Source organism: Scylla paramamosain, chromosome 2 (genome assembly GCF_035594125.1).
Source record: "Scylla paramamosain isolate STU-SP2022 chromosome 2, ASM3559412v1, whole genome shotgun sequence".
Lineage (NCBI taxonomy): Eukaryota > Metazoa > Arthropoda > Malacostraca > Decapoda > Portunidae > Scylla > Scylla paramamosain.
Genome location: NC_087152.1, coordinates 26,036,817 through 26,053,973, shown reverse-complemented (window position 1 = coordinate 26,053,973; position 17,157 = coordinate 26,036,817). Strand labels below are relative to the sequence as shown.

General features: G+C 40.6%; 2 protein-coding genes across 4 annotated transcripts in view; both read left to right on the top strand.

Moving 5' to 3' along the window:
• Window positions 1–590: 590 nt before the first annotated feature.
• LOC135112256 (fibrocystin-L-like) lies at window positions 591–17,148 on the top strand. Of its 3 annotated transcripts, none has more exons than XM_064026519.1 (13): window positions 591–730; window positions 2,120–2,238; window positions 6,129–6,199; window positions 7,243–7,376; window positions 8,293–8,404; window positions 9,328–9,483; window positions 10,630–10,860; window positions 11,887–12,054; window positions 12,192–12,289; window positions 12,627–12,749; window positions 12,909–13,161; window positions 16,294–16,601; window positions 17,010–17,148. In XM_064026519.1, exons 2-12 carry the CDS (start codon window positions 2,174–2,176, stop codon window positions 16,512–16,514), a joined length of 1,632 nt encoding a protein of 543 aa, XP_063882589.1. In that variant the 5' UTR covers window positions 591–730; window positions 2,120–2,173; the 3' UTR covers window positions 16,515–16,601; window positions 17,010–17,148. The 3 variants fall into 3 exon arrangements, with proteins under 3 accessions (XP_063882589.1, XP_063882582.1, XP_063882598.1); XM_064026512.1 differs by having other exon boundaries at window positions 6,079–6,199; XM_064026528.1 differs by lacking the exon at window positions 591–730 and having other exon boundaries at window positions 5,979–6,199.
• Window positions 17,026–17,157, top strand: part of LOC135112285 (large neutral amino acids transporter small subunit 1-like) — a 32,464-nt gene continuing 32,332 nt past the window's right edge. Inside the window, exon 1 of the mRNA XM_064026591.1 lies at window positions 17,026–17,157. This exon is cut by the window's right edge and continues 2 nt beyond it. The gene's annotated coding sequence lies outside the window, so the exon portion shown is untranslated.

Genomic DNA, 17,157 nt, shown 5'->3' with positions numbered 1-17,157 from the left:
CCCTTGAAAACTCCTATAACTTTCACCATAATTCACCAGACTATCAGTACCCTTTAAACTACCAACTGAATCCCAAAAACACCCTTGAAAATCCTCTTAACCTCCACTGTAATCTGTCAGTACACCTTGAAAACCCCAAAACTTTCACCAGAGCCTGTCAGACTATCTGTAACATCCCAAAATTATCACTAGAATCACAAAACCATCCTTGAAAACCCCAAAACTTCCACCAGAGCTTGTCAAAATTATCACTAGAATCACAAAAACACCCTTGAAAACTATGAGCATCTGTTCAACTCTCAATACCCTTCTTTAACTATCAGTAGAATCATGAAAACACCCTTGAAAATCTCAATACAAGCTGTCAAGATGAAACACCGAATCATCTTCACAATATAGTCTAATTACAAATAATATCTCTCTCTCTCTCTCTCTCTCTCTCTCTCTCTCTCTCTCTCTCTCTCTCTCTCTCTCTCTCTCTCTCTCTCTCTCTCTCTCTCTCTCTCTCTCTCTCAACTCTCTCTCTTTCTACTCTCTACTCTCTCTAGGTGTCAGCACAAAGGATGTTCTGCGCCTGACCCTAGACCAGTCCCCACAACACATCCAGACGCACCTTTCCGCTGGTCTGATGTGGAGACGTGGAAGCATATGCCAGTCAGTACTGGTGGCCACCCAACAGAGGCAGAATACAGCCTGCCCGTGGAGGGAGATGAGATTGTGATTCCTGAGAGTAAGTGTGTGTATTTACTGTTGTATTTATATGGGAAACTATACTTTTTGACATCTCTTCTACAAGCACTCTTCTTCAGCCTCTTTCCATGTCCTCTAGTGTTCCGTGTATCCCAGACCATTAAGTTGCTCTAGTCCACCTCCTCTACTCCCTTATATGCTTTATATATCGCAATCATGTCTCCCCTTTGTCTCCTCTTTTCCAACGTTTGTAGATGTATCCTTTCCATTTTCTCTTCATATGACAAGTCTCTGATACTTGGTACCATCTTTGTAGCTGCTCTCTGAACTCTCTCCAACTTACTTTTATCCTTTTTCTTGTATGGCAACCACACTACTGCTGCATATTCTAGTCTGGGTCTTATCAGTAACACGATCATCTTCCTGACCATCTCTTCATCCATATATGCAAAGGCCTGCCTTATTCTTCTCAACAAGTTATAGGTTACTCCTGTAATTTTGCTAATGTGTCTCTCCGGGGTCAGGTTCCCAGTCACTGTAACACCGAGATCCTTTTCTTCTTCTGCTCCACTCAACCTTACACCATTCAACACATAATTTCCTTTTACTCTTCTTGTACTTTTTCCAAATTCTATTACCTTACACTTCTTTAAATTAAATTCCATTTCCCATCTATAACTCCACTCTGATATCTTGTTCAGGTCTTCTTGTAACGTTCCACAGTCCTCTGCACTCTCATCTTTCTTCAGCAACATTGCATCATTCGCAAAAAGGCTCATGTAGCTTTTCACCTTCTCCGTCATATCATTTATATAGACTGCAAACATGATTGGTGCAAGTATTGAGCCTTGGGGTACTCCACTTATGACTTCCCTCCATGATGATTTTTTATCTTTTACCACGGTTCTCATTTCTCTGTTTGTCAAGAAATTTTCCATCCATCTCAGCAAGCCCCCCTTAGCCCACCATTATGCTTCAACTTCCACAACAATTTCCTGTGTGGCACTTTATCAAAGGCTGCCTTCAGGTCTAAATAAACACAATCAGCCCATCCATCTCTTTCTTGCATTATATCCACCACTCTAGAATAAAAACTCAGTAAGTTTGTAACACACGATTCTCTCTCTCTCTCTCTCTCTCTCTCTCTCTCTCTCTCTCTCTCTCTCTCTCTCTCTCTCTCTCTCTCTCTCTCTCTCTCTCTCTCTCTCTCTCTCTCTCTCTCTCTCTCTCTTGTCTCCTTGGTACTGAAACTAATTTTTTCTTGGGTGTAAGCATAAATTATCTACACTCCTTCACCTTGCCACACTAAACCATGTTCAGTAATACCCAGTAAACACTACACTACACCCTGTCACACCAAACTACACTCAGTTACACCTTATGACATTTTACTCAACTACACTTGATCATACACTGGTATACCCTACAGGCATGTGACTAGTTGTGGACACGGCCACACCCAAGCTTGGCCGTGTCTTTGTGTATGGCACCATTGAGTTTGATGACACGATGGACCACAGATTTGAGGCCACCATTATTTACATCCAGGTGAGTAGCAGTGATGGAGGTCAGCACCTGTGACTGCCTTGTAGGTACCTGTGTTGTTAGCTGGTTGTGGTGTACAGGGCATCAGCTACACTCCTCTGGTTGTCTTTGTATCTCTGTTTGTCCAGTCTTCTCTTTAGTTAACACTCCTCGCTTCTGTCACCCCTTGCCTCTGTATGTGAGTGTGTTAGTTATATACATACAGAGCCTAAGCTACACTTCTCTAGTCTTGTCTCTGTATCTCTGCTTAGTCTTCACTTCAGTTAACACTTCTTGCCTCTGTCACCTCTTCATTTTAGTGTTGATGCATGTTTTTTTTTTTTTTTATGTAGGAGGGACACTGGCCAAGGGCAACAAAAATCCAATAAAAAAAATCCCAACTGAGATGCTATTCCCATAAAAGGGTCCAAAGTGGTAGTCAAAAATTGAAGGATAAGTGTCTTGAAACCTCCCTCTTGAAGGAATTCAAGTCATAGGAAGGTGGAAATACAGAAGCTGGCAGGGAGTTCCAAAGTTTACCAGAGAAAGGGATGAATGATTGAGAATACTGGTTAACTCCTGCAGTAGAGAGGTGGACAGAATAAGGGTGAGAGAAAGAAGAAAATCTTGTGCAGCAAGGCTGTGGGAGGAGGGGAGGCATGCAGTTAGCAAGATCAGAAGAGCAGTTAGCATGAAAATAAGGGTAGAAGACAGCTAGAGATGTAACATTGTGGCAATGAGAGAAGTCTAGAAGAGAAATGTCTAGAAGAGTGGTATGAGTGGAACCCCTGCCAGACATGTGAAGCATATTCCATATATGGGTGGATAAGGCCCTTGTATAGAGTTAGCAGCTAGGGGTTGAGAAAAACTGGTGGAGATGTCTCAAAATGCCTAACTTCATAAAAGCTGTTTTAGCTAGAGATGAGCTTTGAAGTTTCCATTTTAGATTATAAGTAAAGGACAGACTAAGGATGTTGAGTGCAGAAGAGGGGGCAGTTGAGTGTCATTGAAGAAGAGAGGATAGTTATCTGGAAGGTTGTGTCAAGTTGATAGATGGAGGAATTGAGTTTTTGAGGCATTGAACAATACCAAGTTTGCTCTGCCCCAATCAGAAATTTTAGAAAAATCAGAAGTTAGGCATTCTGCGGCTTCCCTGCGTGAAATGTTTACTTCCTGAAGTGTTGGACATTTATGAAAAGACGTGGAAAAGTGCAGGGTGGTATCATCAGTGTAGTTGTGGATAGGACAAGAAGTTTGGTTTAGAAGATCATTGATGAATAATAGGAAGAGAGTGGGTGATAGGACAGAATCCTGAGGAACACCACTGTTAATAGATTTAGGAGAAGAACAGTGACTGTCTACCACAGCAGCAATAGAATGATCAGAAAGGAAACTTGAGATGAAGTTACAGAGAGAAGGATAGAAGCTGTAGGAAGGTACTTTGAAAATCAAAGCTTTGTGCCAGACTCTATCAAAGGCTTTTGATATATCCAAGGCAACAGCAAAAGTTTCACCGAAATCTCTAAAAAAGGATGACCAAGACTCAGTAAGGAAAGCCAGAAGATCACCAGAACAGTGGCCTTGACAGAACCCATACTGGCGATCAGATAAAAGGTTGTGAAGTGATAGATGTTTAAGAATCTTCTGTTGAGGATAGATTCAAAAACTTTAGATACGCAGGAAATTAAAGCAATAGGATGGTAGTTTAAGGGACTAGAATGGTCACCCTTTTTAGGAACAGGCTGCATGTAGGCAAACTTCCAGCAAGAAGGAAAGGTAGATGTTGACAGACAGAGTTGAAAGAGTTTGACTAGGCAAGGTCCAAGCACAGAGGCACAGTTTCAGAAAACAATAGGAGGGACTCCATCAGATCCATAAGCCTTCCAAGGTTTTAGGCCAGTGAGGGCATGCAAAAACATCATTGCGAACAATTTTAATAGGTAGCATGAAGTAGTCAGAGGGTGGAGGAGAAAGAGGAACAAGCCCTGAATTGTCCAAGGTAGAGTTTTTAGCAAAGGTTTGAGGGAAGAGTTCAGCTTTAGAGATAGATATGATAGTAGTGGTGCCATCAGGTTGAAATAAAGGAGGGAAAGAAGAAGAAACAAAGTTATTGGCAATTTTTGGGGGCTAGATGCCAGAAGTAACAAGGGGAGTTAGATCTTGAAAAATGTTGACACTTTCCATTAATGAAGGAGTTTTTGGCTAGTTGGAGAACAGACTTGGCATGGTTCCGGGCAGAAATATAAAGTGCATGAGATTCTGGTGATGGGAGGCTTAAGTACCTTTTGTGGGCCACCTCTCTATCATGTATAGCACGAGAACAAGCTGTGTTTAACCAAAGTTTGGAAGGTTTAGGTCAAGAAAAAGAGTGAGGAATGTACGCCTCCATGCCAGACACCGCCACTTCTGTTATGTGCTTGGCACACAAAGATGGGTCTCTGACATGGAAGCAGTAGTCATTCCAAGGAAAATCAGCAAAATACCTCTTCAGGTCCCCCAACTAGCATAGGCAAAACACCAGAGGCACCTTTGCTAAGGGGGATCCTGAGGAGGGATTGGAACAATAGGACAAGATACAGATATAAGATTGTGATCGGAGGAGCCCAACGGAGATGAGAGGGTGACATCGTAAGCAGAAGGATTAGAGGTCAGGAAAAGGTCAAGAATGTTGGGCGTATCTCCAAGACGGTCAGGAATAGAAGTAGGGTGTTGCACCAATTGCTCTAGGTTGTGGAGGATATCACAGTTGAAGGCTAGTTCAACATGATGGTCAGTGAAGGGAGAGGAAAGCCAAAGCTGGTGGTGAACATTGAAGTCTCCAAGAGTAGAGATCTCTGCAAAAGGGAAGAGAGTCAGAATGTGCTCCACTTTGGAAGTTAAGTAGTCAAAGAATTTCTTACAGTCAGAGGAGTTAGGTGAGAGGTATACAGCACAGATAAATTTAGTTTGAGAGTGACTCTGTAGTCGTAGCCAGATAATGTGTAAACTTGGAAGATTCAAGAGCGTGGGCACGAGAGCAGGTTAAGTCATTGTGCACATAAATGCAGCATCCAGCTTTGGATTGAAAATGAGGATAGAGAAAGTAGGAGGGAACAAAAAAGGGGCTACTGTTAGTTTCCTCTGACACCTTGGTTTCAGTGAGGAAAAGAAGATGAGATTTAGAAGAGGAGAGGTGATGTTCCGCATATTGAAAATGAGATCTTAGACTGCGAATGTTGCAGAAGTTAATGAAAAAGTTGAGGGGGGTGTCAAGACACTGAGGGTCATTATCAGAAGAGCAGTCTGACCTGGGGACATTTGTGGTCCCTTCCACAGATGGGGACTCTGAGTCTGGTGTAAGAGTTGCCATGATAATTTCAATTTTTTGAGTGAAAGGTGATTGTGTGTGTGTGTGTGTGTGTGTCTGTGTGTGTGTGTGTGTGTGTGTGTGTGTTATTAGGTGCTTATAGTTTTGTGTGGAGGAATAGAGTTGTCCTGCCCCCTTGTGTTATGAGACACAAAGGGAAATGTTCAGTGAGGTCACAGCTGGTTTTAATGATAAGTTCACAGCATCCCCTGATCCAGTGCTTTAGACCTCACTGGGAGTAATTATCATTTTGGCAGGTGCCTACTGCCTCCTCCTGTGTGTGTGTGTGTGTGTTTGTGTGCGCGCACATGCATGCATGTGCGCGTGTGTGCGTGCATGTGTTAATCTAATCTTAGTTAACACCCCTTGCTTGTGTCACCACTTTTCTAGTGTATGTGTGTGTTAATCTAATCTTCAGTTAACACTCCTTGCCTGTATCACCTCCTCATCTCTCCACACACCACACCCTGCACTAAGATTAAGACACCTAACCAACTCTGCTGCTCCATCACCACCAGGGAGGCTCTTTAGTGGCTGGCTACTCCTCAGACACTCCCTTCACCCACAGTCTCATCATTCGCCTGATGGACCCTGAAGATGTTGATGCCTATAGCATGAACCTGGGCTGGAAAACTATAGGTATGTGCTGGAACATTGTGGAAGGGTGCTGGAAGGTTGTATAGGAGAGTTGAAAGATTGTTGATGATTCTGGAAGGTTGTAAAGGAGTTTGGAAAGGTATTTATCTATTAATGGTGCTAGGAGATTGCAAGGAAAGGGCGGTAGGTTGTAAGGGGAGTGTTAAAAGCCTGTTAGTGATGAACAGAGGTTGCAAGAGAAGCTCAGATGGTTGTAAAGAAGTATTTGAAGGTCATTGATGATACTGAGAGGCTGCAAAAAAGAGGCTGGCAGGTTATAGAAGATTATTAAAAGTTGTTATATTATTAAAAGTTGTTATTGATTCTCAAAGGTTATGATAAAGGCTAGAAAAACACTAGTGACAGAATAACAGTTGACACAACGAAGGAAGACTGCTGATAAGGTAATTAACAATGCATTAACTCTCTCACTGAGATAAACAACAATGCACAGCGCCAAGAATGATGTACAAAATCTTTATAAACACGTACAAGGAAAAAGGAGATAAAAGAATGGGTTTTGCAATTTGTAGTCCCTATAATGCTTGGAGGCAGCTTGTTCTTACCCGTGAGTGTCTTGTTGTGGGTACCTGTGACTTCCTTGTTGTTGCCTGTGAGTGTTTTGTCTCAAAGTAGCTGGTGATGGAGGAGAGATGTGGCAAATAACAGTGAGAGGCTGAAGAAAATAAGAACATAAGAACACAAGAGAAGCTGCAAGAAGCTGCCTGGTCTACACGTGGCAGTCCTTGTACAGAACATGCCTATCTATTTCCACCTATCACCTAATCCACAAATTTGTCTAATCATCTTTTAAAGCTCCCTAATGACTCGGCTCTAACAACCTGATTACTGGGTTCATTCCATTCATCTACCACCTTATTTGACAACCAGTTCCTTCCTCTCTCTCATTGAAATATTTTCCAGCTTGAACTCATTATTTCTTGTTCTATCTTGATTACTGACCATGAAAATTTTGCTTATATCACCCTTGTACCTTTGTTATAAAGATAGCTACAGGTGTGAAATGAAGGTTTGGTATGTTGCAGGTGTGTTTGGCTATCTCAGGCTGCATGGGCAGGTGTGCGGGAGATCATGGCACAAGCTTGGGGCCACAGTGGAGGTTGGGACCGGCCACATAACTCTGGCCGAGGATCCTGATGCTTCCTGGCTCAATAAGGAGGTGAGTGGAGGGGTGTCAGATGAGGTGAGATCAGGTTAGGTAAGGTCAGGTCAGGTTAGGATATGTAAGGTTAAGTTAGATTAAGTTAGGATTGGTAAGGTTAAGTTATAAGTTAGATTAGGTTAGGTTAGATTAAGAGGCAGAGAGAAGGAGAAGGCATAATAAAGATACAAAGTTAGATTAATTACGTTCAGGTAAGATAAGCTTAAGTTAGGTAAGATTGAGAGGCAGAGAGAATGGGAAAGCTGAATGAGTAGGTTAGGTTAGGTGAGGTTATTAGGTTAGGTTAAGTTAAATAAGAAACTTAAGGTAAGATTAAGTTAGGTGAGATACATGGTAAAGTAAGGTGAAATTAAGTTAGGATAGATTAAGAGACAGAGAGAAGGAGAAAACTGAGTGAGGGGATGCCAGGTTAGATTGGGTTAGGTGAGGTAAGAATAGGTTCAGTCAGAAGGCAAGAAGATCGGAAGGAAGAAGAGGAAAAGCAGTAGTTGTTGGACAGAAATTTTGCATTGGTATTGTTTATTGTATTTTACTAATATTTTAGAGGTAGTTTGGGAAGGGGAGAGAAGGAAGGAGAAGCACAGGGAAGGAAGGGGAAGGAAAAAGAAGAGTATAATTGGATCATCTATTATATCCCCTTCTTCTTATTCTCTATTTCTCATTATTTTATTCTGCTTTACTCTCTTTAAGTCTCTCTCTCTTTCCCATGTCTTAGTCCAACTTCTCTTCTTTTCCTTCCATTTACCTCTTCTCAGATTATGTCCCTTTTTCATACTTCTCTCCCCCTCTGCTTTCCTCTTCCCCTTCCATTTATCTCTCCTTAGATCATGTCCCTTTTCATATTGTGTTCCTCTCCCATGCCTTGCTCTGCCTCTCATTCTCTCCCTTCACCTCTCACCACACTGCCATTGAGGTGGGTGTGACAACAACAGGAAAAGAGGCAACAGAGAGCGAAGTGAGGCGAGTGGTAACAATCAATGGTGCCACACTCACCCTAGACTCAGCACTCAAATTCCAGCACCTTGGTGAGTGTTTTGCTCCTTGTCCTTCACTCACTGAAACATTAGTTTAGTCTACACTCCCACCTCTTCTCCAGAATTCCATCTAGCACTTGGTGGAAGTAAGGAGAATGCATAACATTTGTGGTATATATCAGGTTAAGGAGAAGGAATGCAATGTGTAGTGCCTGAGGGTGTCAAACACAGCATTCTTTGGTAGTCTGATCTTGTGATCTTGTAGGAAGAATGGCAGAGAGTAAGATGAATAAGTGAGTGTATGTGAGTGTGACATGCAGTGGGTGCAAGACGGTGACCTGCAGTGAAATGGGAAATCAGAGTGGCTGGAGTATTGGAGAGAATGAGTGAAGTAGAGCATGTAAGGACAGGAATATTTGAGTGTGGTAGATGCAGTGGGTGCAAGACAATTACCTGCAGTTGAATGGGAGGTCAGAGTGTTCAGTATGGGAGAGAATGGATATAGAAGAGCTTGTTAGGACAGAAATAAATGAAGCACAGTGGTGGAGGCTTGAGAGAAGTAGATGAGAGGAGAATGAAAGAACCAAAACATATGAGGATAGAAATAAATAGAGATCCTTCTATCACAGCATTCCATAAACACAAGCATCTGGTATAAGTAGAAAGTAAGTTTGTCATCAGTGAAATCTCTGTCTATTTATCAAGAGAAGACAGAATGAGAAAATTAGAACATGCAAGAAATAAATAGACACTTTCATGACAATCCATAAACACAAGCATCAGATATGAATAGACAGAAGCAAGTGTGTAATCAATGAAAGCTTTCTATTTATCAAGAAGAGACAGAATGAGAGGAGTAGAACATGCAAGGAATAAATAGAGACTCTTCCTTCCCAGCAATCCATAGACACAAGCATCAGGTACAAAGACACACATGCAAGTTTGGCATCAATTAAATCTGTCTCTCCACCCAGGGGAGATACACACGCTGTCAGACGGCACTTCCATCACACTGGCTGGGGAGGTCGGTCTCCTGAGCCGGAACATTATGGTGGAAGGAATCACGGAGAACAGCAACGGGGGAAGAATTCTGGTCTCCACAGTCTTCCAGAATGGCAAGCATTATGTTGGTGAGTCTGGAAGATAAGCTGACTGGTGAAGCTTTGGTGAGTCTGGAAGATAAAGCAATAAAGCTTTGGTGAGTTTGGAAGATAAGGCAATAAAGCTTTGATGAGTCTGGAAGATAAACTAGTTGGTGAAGCTTTGGTGAGTCTGGAAGATAAGCTGATTGGTGAAGCTTTGGTGAGTCTGGATGATAAAGTGATAAAGCTTTGGTGAGTCTGGAAGATATTCTGGTTGGTTAAGCTTTGGTGAGTCTGGAAGATAAGCTGATTGGTAAAGCTTTGGTGAGTCTGGAAGATAAAGTGATAAACCTTTGGTGACTGGAAGATAAACCAGTTGGTGAAGCTTTGGTGAGTCTGGAAGATAAGCTGATTGGTAAAGCTTTGGTGAGTTTGGAAGATAAAGTGATAAACCTTTGGTGACTCTGGAAGATAAACCAGTTGGTGAAGCTTTGGTGAGTCTGGAAGATAAGCTGATTGGTAAAGCTTTGGTGAGTCTGGAAGACAAAGTGATAAAGCTTTGGTGAGAATGGAAAATAAACTAGTTGGTGAAGCTTTAGTGAGTTTGGAAGATAAGCTGATTGGTAAAGCTTTGTTGAGTGAAAGATAAGCTGATTGGTAAAGCTTTGGTGAATCTGGAAGATAAAGTGATGAAGCTTTGGTAAGTCTGGAAGATAAAGTGATGTTTTTAATGATGATTTGTTCCATTTTCTTTGAATGCTTACTACTGCTACTACTACTACTACCATTACCACCACCACTGCCACCACCACCACCACTACTATAACAACTACTGCTAAAACAATTACCACCCCACTCCCTGTACCACACTAAGGAAACGCTTCCCTCTCTCACCATGACTGCTTTCAAAGGCCACCGAGATGACTGACCAGGTTCTCAAGAGTGTTTCTCCTGCTGTTAATGTAGAAATCTTGTTCATTTCTCACTAGAACCATAAGAACATCCTTAAAAACCTGTGTAACTTCAAGTACAGCCTTTTCAGAGCAGAGGTGCAGCCAGAAGTTTTTCAGAGTGTGGTCCTTAACATGCACCACCACTAATAAAACCATTACTACTCTACTATTACCACTACATTCCATCCACCATGACCACCACCAATACCATCACCACTACTCCTTTCTGTCCCTCCTTCAGGTTCGGCCCAAGTGGATGGCGTGGAGTTCCGTAACATGGGGCAGGAAGGCTTCACCGACATCACTGACCCACGCTACTCCATTGCCTTCCTGGGCCTTGATGCCATTGGTGACCATTCTAGCTACGTCAAGAGGTCATCATTCAATGTCAACTATAATGTGGCTGTTGGGCTCATCAAGACCTTGAACATGGTAGTGGAGGAGAACGTTATCTATCATGTGCTGGATTCAGGTGTGTGTATTTACCTAGTTGTATAGTACAGGGTCCGAGCCAAAGCTCAAACCCTGTACTATACAACTAGGTAAATACACACACCTGAATCCAGCACATGATAGATAACGTTCTCCTCCACTACCATGTGTGTGTGTGTGTGTGTGTGTGTGTGTTTTATTTATTTATTTATTTATTTATTTATTTATTTATTTATTTATTTATTTTATTTATTTATTTTTTTTATGTGTGTATTCATATGGTTTTTCTTATTTATTTACTTATCTATTTATTTGTGCTAGATTCAGGTATGTGTGTCTGTGTGTGTGTGTGTGTGTGTGTGTGTGTGTGTGTGTGTTTGTATTTATAGTTTTTAATTAATTATTATTTATCTATTTATTTATTTATTTATTTATTTATTTTATTATTATTTTTATTATTATTATTATTTTATTTATTTATTTTTATGTAGGAGGGGCACTAGCCAAGGAAAACAAAATTATAAGAAAAAAGGGCCCACTGAGCTGCTGGTCCCCAGAGTAAAAAGTAGTTGTCAGAAATTACAGGATAAGTGTCTTGAAACTTTCCTCATCAAAGAGTTCAAGTCATAGGAAGGTGGAAATACAGAAGCAAGCAGGGAGTTCCAGTGTTTACCAGAGAAAGTGATGAATGATTGAGAATACTGGTTGATTATTGCATTAAAGAGGTGGACAGAATAGGGATGAGAGAAAAAAGAGTCTTGTGCAATGAGGCTGTGGGAGGAGGGGAGGCATGTAGTCAGCAAGATCAGAAGAGCAGTTAGCATGAAAATAGCGGTAGAAGATAGCTAGAGATGCAACATTGCGGCAATGAGAGAGAGGCTGAAAACAGTCAGTTAGACGAGAGGAGTTGATGAGACGAAAAGCTTTTTACTACCTTTCCTTTAATTAATCATGCATGTTTAGTAATTTGTGTAACAGAAACCATTCATAAAGTGGAAATTCATTAATGAAGTCACTAGTGCACTTCCTCTCCTCATTTCCCTCTCATTTTCCATCCCTCTGGCAGGCATAAGACACGAGACAGGCTCCAACACCTACAGGTGGAACCTCATCACAACTGTGTTCTTCCTGGGGACTTATGAAGACAGACAGGAAACAGAGAACTTGAATTGGAGTGGTGCCTTTCAGCTGGACAATGCACCCAACACTGTACTGACTGGCAATGTTGTTGCTGGTACATAACAACTTCTGTGTCTTGTGTTGGTGAAGGATATTGGGGAATGTGTGTCAAGACATCGGTTATTTGTTGTGATGTGTTTGTCTTTTTTAGTCCTTGTGGTGCTGACTCTTGTCTCTCATGGTGTTGTACAGGTGCAGAACAGGCTGGCTACAAGACCCTTGGAGAGCTGTGCGAGGACACAACTTGGTGGATGGGGAATGAAGTGCACAATGCAATTTATGGAGTCATGGTGAGAGACGGAGACTGAGAGGTGCAAGAATAATTTATAGTATTTTTAGTGCTGCCATACACTGCTGCAAACTTTGCATTGTTGTGTGCAGGCATAGAGAGAGAGAGAGAGAGAGAGAGAGAGAGAGAGAGAGAGAGAGAGAGAGAGAGACAGTGTGAGAGATAGAGAAGTTTTGGTGCTACTAGTGCTACTGTACCTTGTTCCTGCCACCTTTTTGTTGCTGTGTGCAGATGTAGTGAGAGAGAGAGAGAGAGAGAGAGAGAGAGAGAGAGAGAGAGAGAGAGATAGAGAGTCAGTAGCATTAGCAGTGTTGTCCTAACCCTTGTATACTGTGCAGCTATGGAAGAAGGGAGGCACGGGGCCACTGACAGACTGCTGCAGACTCAACAACTTCTACACCTGGAGAATCTCAGACACAGGCTTCTATGTCCAGCACTATGCCAGCTCCCTCATCACTAATGTAAGCTGGAGGAAGAGGAGGAGGAGAGACACTATAAATTCCAAAAATGCTGTAATATATTGTCCTTAAGACCCCAAGACCTAAGAGAAAATTTATAGATGCATTGAAGGAAGACATGCTTGCACTAGGTGTGACTGAGGAAGGCTTTCTCTCTCCCAGGTTGTCTCTGTGGACAGTCCCCTGGGAGCAATGCAGATCATCTATGAGCCAGATTCACTGAGTCACAAGTTCCACCCCAAGACAGCCAATGCCAGTCACTCCCTGTTTGTGGGTGTCTCCCCATCACACACTTGTGAATACCAGGCATCCAAGTCCCGGATAATGAAGTTCTATGGAGATAAATTTTTTGGTGGAGGCGTCGGCGGAGGAAACACTGGCATCCTCTTAGCATCATTCACCTCTGGATCTAATAGTAAGTTGTAGGGCTGGCCAGGATTCTATAAAACAGGTAATCGCAAATCTGATTACTTGCCCTGTTGGATTCGTGAGATTCGAACCTTCCATGAATCCTATGTACTCTTAAGTTCTTAACAAGCCCCAGGCACCCGAGATTCTTCCTATTGTCTGCCAGGCACGAGATTCGTTGGTGTTTGCAAGGGAATCCAACCACGGAGAGAATCCAGGATTCCCCTCCACCTGTTACAAACATCACGACTCTCTCCCTTTGGCTAGAATTTGCCGAGATGCAGACTGTTTGTTTCCCATGATGCTTACCAAGGATATATATATATATATATATATATATATATATATATATATATATATATATATATATATATATATATATATATATATATATATATATATATATGTGTGTGTGTGTGTGTGTGTGTGTGTGTGTGTGTGTGTGTGTGTGTGTGTGTGTGTGTGTGTGTGTGTATATATATATATATATATATATATATATATATATATATATATATATATATATATATATATATATATATATATATATATATATATATATATATATATATATATATATATATATATATATATATATATATATATATATATATATATATATATATATATATATATATATATGTGTGTGTGTGTGTGTGTGTGTGTGTGTGTGTGTATATATATATATATATATATATATATATATATATATATATATATATATATATATATATATATATATATATATATATATATATATATATATATATATATATATATATATATATATATATATATATATATATATATATATATATATATATATATATATATATATATATATATATATATATATATATTATATGAAGAATTCCATGATATAAATATGCAATCATGAAAATACATGTGCAGTTATAGTTGAGTGAGACACACTTCAGCAAGGTGAAGGGCGCACACTATAAGTAACCATTCAGATTGCTATTACTTTCATTAATTTACTTTAAATGATACAAGGATGTTATAGTTATTCATACACATTTATGATAGATTTTCCATTTATTGACAAATAGGGTACATTATTTCCAAATGTTTTCTTGATACATTAACATTATTTTTGGCATCATAATTGTTTTTGCTATTTTAAGAATAACAGTAAGAAAGTAGTAACAAAAGAGTCCTCCTCTACTAAAGTTTGGAAATGAGAAAAAAAAAAATCATATTGTTCCAGACATCACAGCGTATTTCCATTAATTAAAATACTTCTCTCCTTATCATAGTCAATAATTTCCTTAATATTGCATTGGATTTCATTACATTAATTTCCTTAATATTTCCTTACAATTACAATGGATACTAGATAAGCATATGATTACATCCATACATGATTTTGCATACAGATAACATTCAACTTAACATTTCATGTATTTGATGTTAACAAGTGGAAAATAAGAAAATATATACAATAAAATCATGTCCATCACAGAATGTATTATCACATCAGTTCCGTAAAAAAAAGGAAAAAAAAAAAAATCTATATCACAGAAAATAATTTAATTAGTACTACAGTATGACTAGTAGTATGACCACATAAAAGTTTCCATGAAAACAAAATGCATGCAATACTATAGAACAAAAAGGCATCTAGAAGGATATCACTTGGCACTGGTAGGAAGCGGCTCTTCACATGTTCTTATTAAGGAAGAGAATCATATTCCCTTCCTTAAGGCTGCTCTGCCTGTGGGAGATAAGCTCCCCTGCCTTGGAAAAGAGTCTTTCTGAGGGAACAGATGAGGCAGGAATGAATAAAAATTTCTTGGCCACTTCACTTAACTTGGGGAAGAGGGTTTCGTGTTGCTTCCACCACGCCAGTGGATTGCTGTCCCTGCATAAATGAGGCTCCTCAAAGTATCTTCTCAGCTCAATAGAAGGGCCTGTGGATGGCTGAGGTGATGAACATGCCAGATTATGCATTTTCAAATCAAATTTACACCAGTGATTTTTTCTTTGGTTTTGTTGTGGCAGTTACTGGCTTTGGTACTGTAGTGACCAAACATATTGCTTGTTTTGGAATTGATAGCTCCACATAATCCCAAATGGGCGCATTTCTGCCACGCTTGGCTGCCATCATGCAGAACCACTGTTTTTTATTAAATTCAGGGTATTTACAGAAAGTCCCTTAAAACAAAAGTAGACGACTCAACTCGAGATGCACGGCTTTGGGGAGACCTACATAAAAGCAGGATAGTTACTGAAATAAATTTTGGCTATTATTATGCAGGTAAAAAAGTTGCTGTAAAACAGTGTTAGAAGTAACTATACATAATCATATTAGGTATGCATATACCCATGGAAACAACTACCATAGGTTCCCCCCCCATCAGTCCTCAGCCTTGACTGAGAGCTCTGCCCACGTCATGTCCTATATGTATGCCATGGTATGACGTTACATGAAATTGGCGTATCAGTTCCAACGAAAGAGATAGTGACTTTAGCAACACTATAAGCTTCGACATGTTGCTAGCGTACACAAGTAAATTTCATAACTAGTCCCTCAGACCTCATTGTTTATATGCTCCAAAAGCATGATTAATAACATCATACAGACTATATTAATGAACAAATCAGTTTACTCTTACGTTGTTCTCCATAACTATTTTTACTCACGAATTAAGAGACCTTGTCTGAGGACTGGATTCTACACCAGATTCTAGAATCCTGACGCAGTAATTGGATTTGTATCGCTTCTCAGGATTTTACAGATTCGGATCCAGTAATCATCTCCCGCCCAGCCCTAGTGAGTTGGGTGTTTGTTGTGAGAACTTTTGTTATGTATTCATATGTAGTGTCTATGATATCCATGCTCTGACATAAGAAAAGGTGTGATGGACTCTTCCTCTCCTCCTGTTCCTGTTATTTTCACTTGCATAGAACCAGAATGGCTTCTAGAGAGGAGCATGAAGACACCTCAGAAAATAGATTAAACTTTGGGCTTGATAAAATTACCGAAGCTTACTCAAATAAAATGTGCCATTACAAAGTGATAGTTATATGGTCCACCCTAATACACCCCAGGAGCTCAGGCACAGCACAGCTGACTACATCTGATCCCTAAACACTTGACACTTGCATTCCCCCACAGTGGCACCTCTCATGACCTTCAGTAACGCTGGCACTTACCCAGCACTCTACGGCTCCACACACTTTGAGGGTCTCACGTTCCACAACTTCCGTGACACCGACTGCGGGCGAGGCACTGCTCTCATGGTGAACCCTCAGTCAGAGGACGCCAACCACCCGACGTTTGTCAAGGGTCTCTTGTTCCTCAACACACCACAGGAGAACTACATGTACATTCCTTGAGCAGCATCGATCCGTCAGAGTGTGTGGATACGGACTGTGATGGACTAAAGAAGGTGGTGGTGGCGGATGTTGATGGATCTCTGCTGGGTTAGTGCGGATTTACATGTGTGTGTGTTAATATAGTTTTGGTATACTGGATTTGAACTACACTGTTCTTTATGTATATCATTCTAGTTTAGCCAATGGACACTCTATGTATCTATCATCTCCAGTACATTCCAAGTATCTGTATTTCTATGTAGTGAAGCTGATCTCTATCTCAGCTATTTCTTATATCCTCTTAAGTATCTAGAATCCCTTTGTTACTGGAATAACATCTCTTTTTTTTATCCATTTTTCCTTATACATCCACCTCTCCCTCACATCACATTCTCTCTCTCTCTCTCTCTCTCTCTCTCTCTCTCTCTCTCTCTCTCTCTCTCTCTCTCTCTCTCTCTCTCTCTCTCTCTCTCTCTCTCTCTCTCTCTCTCTCTCTCTCTCTCTCTCTCTCTGCAGGTGAAAAGGATGCCACAGTAATCTCTCAGGCTGACTGGGAGTGGGACGGAGATCCTCGGAGGGGCATTGGAGATTACCGCATTCCTCTTCCAATCAGACAGAATCTTGACGGATCCCAGATTGAGGCAGCTGACAAGTTTCCGAATAA

What these genes read in the sequence shown, in the direction of transcription:
- LOC135112256 (XM_064026512.1), top strand. Translation starts at nt 2,200, where the DNA reads ATGGACCACAGATTTGAGGCCACCATTATTTACATCCAG. An exon ending in CTTCCTGGCTCAATAAGGAG is followed by an intron (nt 7,377 to 8,292) that starts GTGAGTGGAGGG and finishes ACTGCCATTGAG; the next exon opens with GTGGGTGTGACAACAACAGG. An exon ending in CTATCATGTGCTGGATTCAG is followed by an intron (nt 10,861 to 11,886) that starts GTGTGTGTATTT and finishes TCCCTCTGGCAG; the next exon opens with GCATAAGACACGAGACAGGC.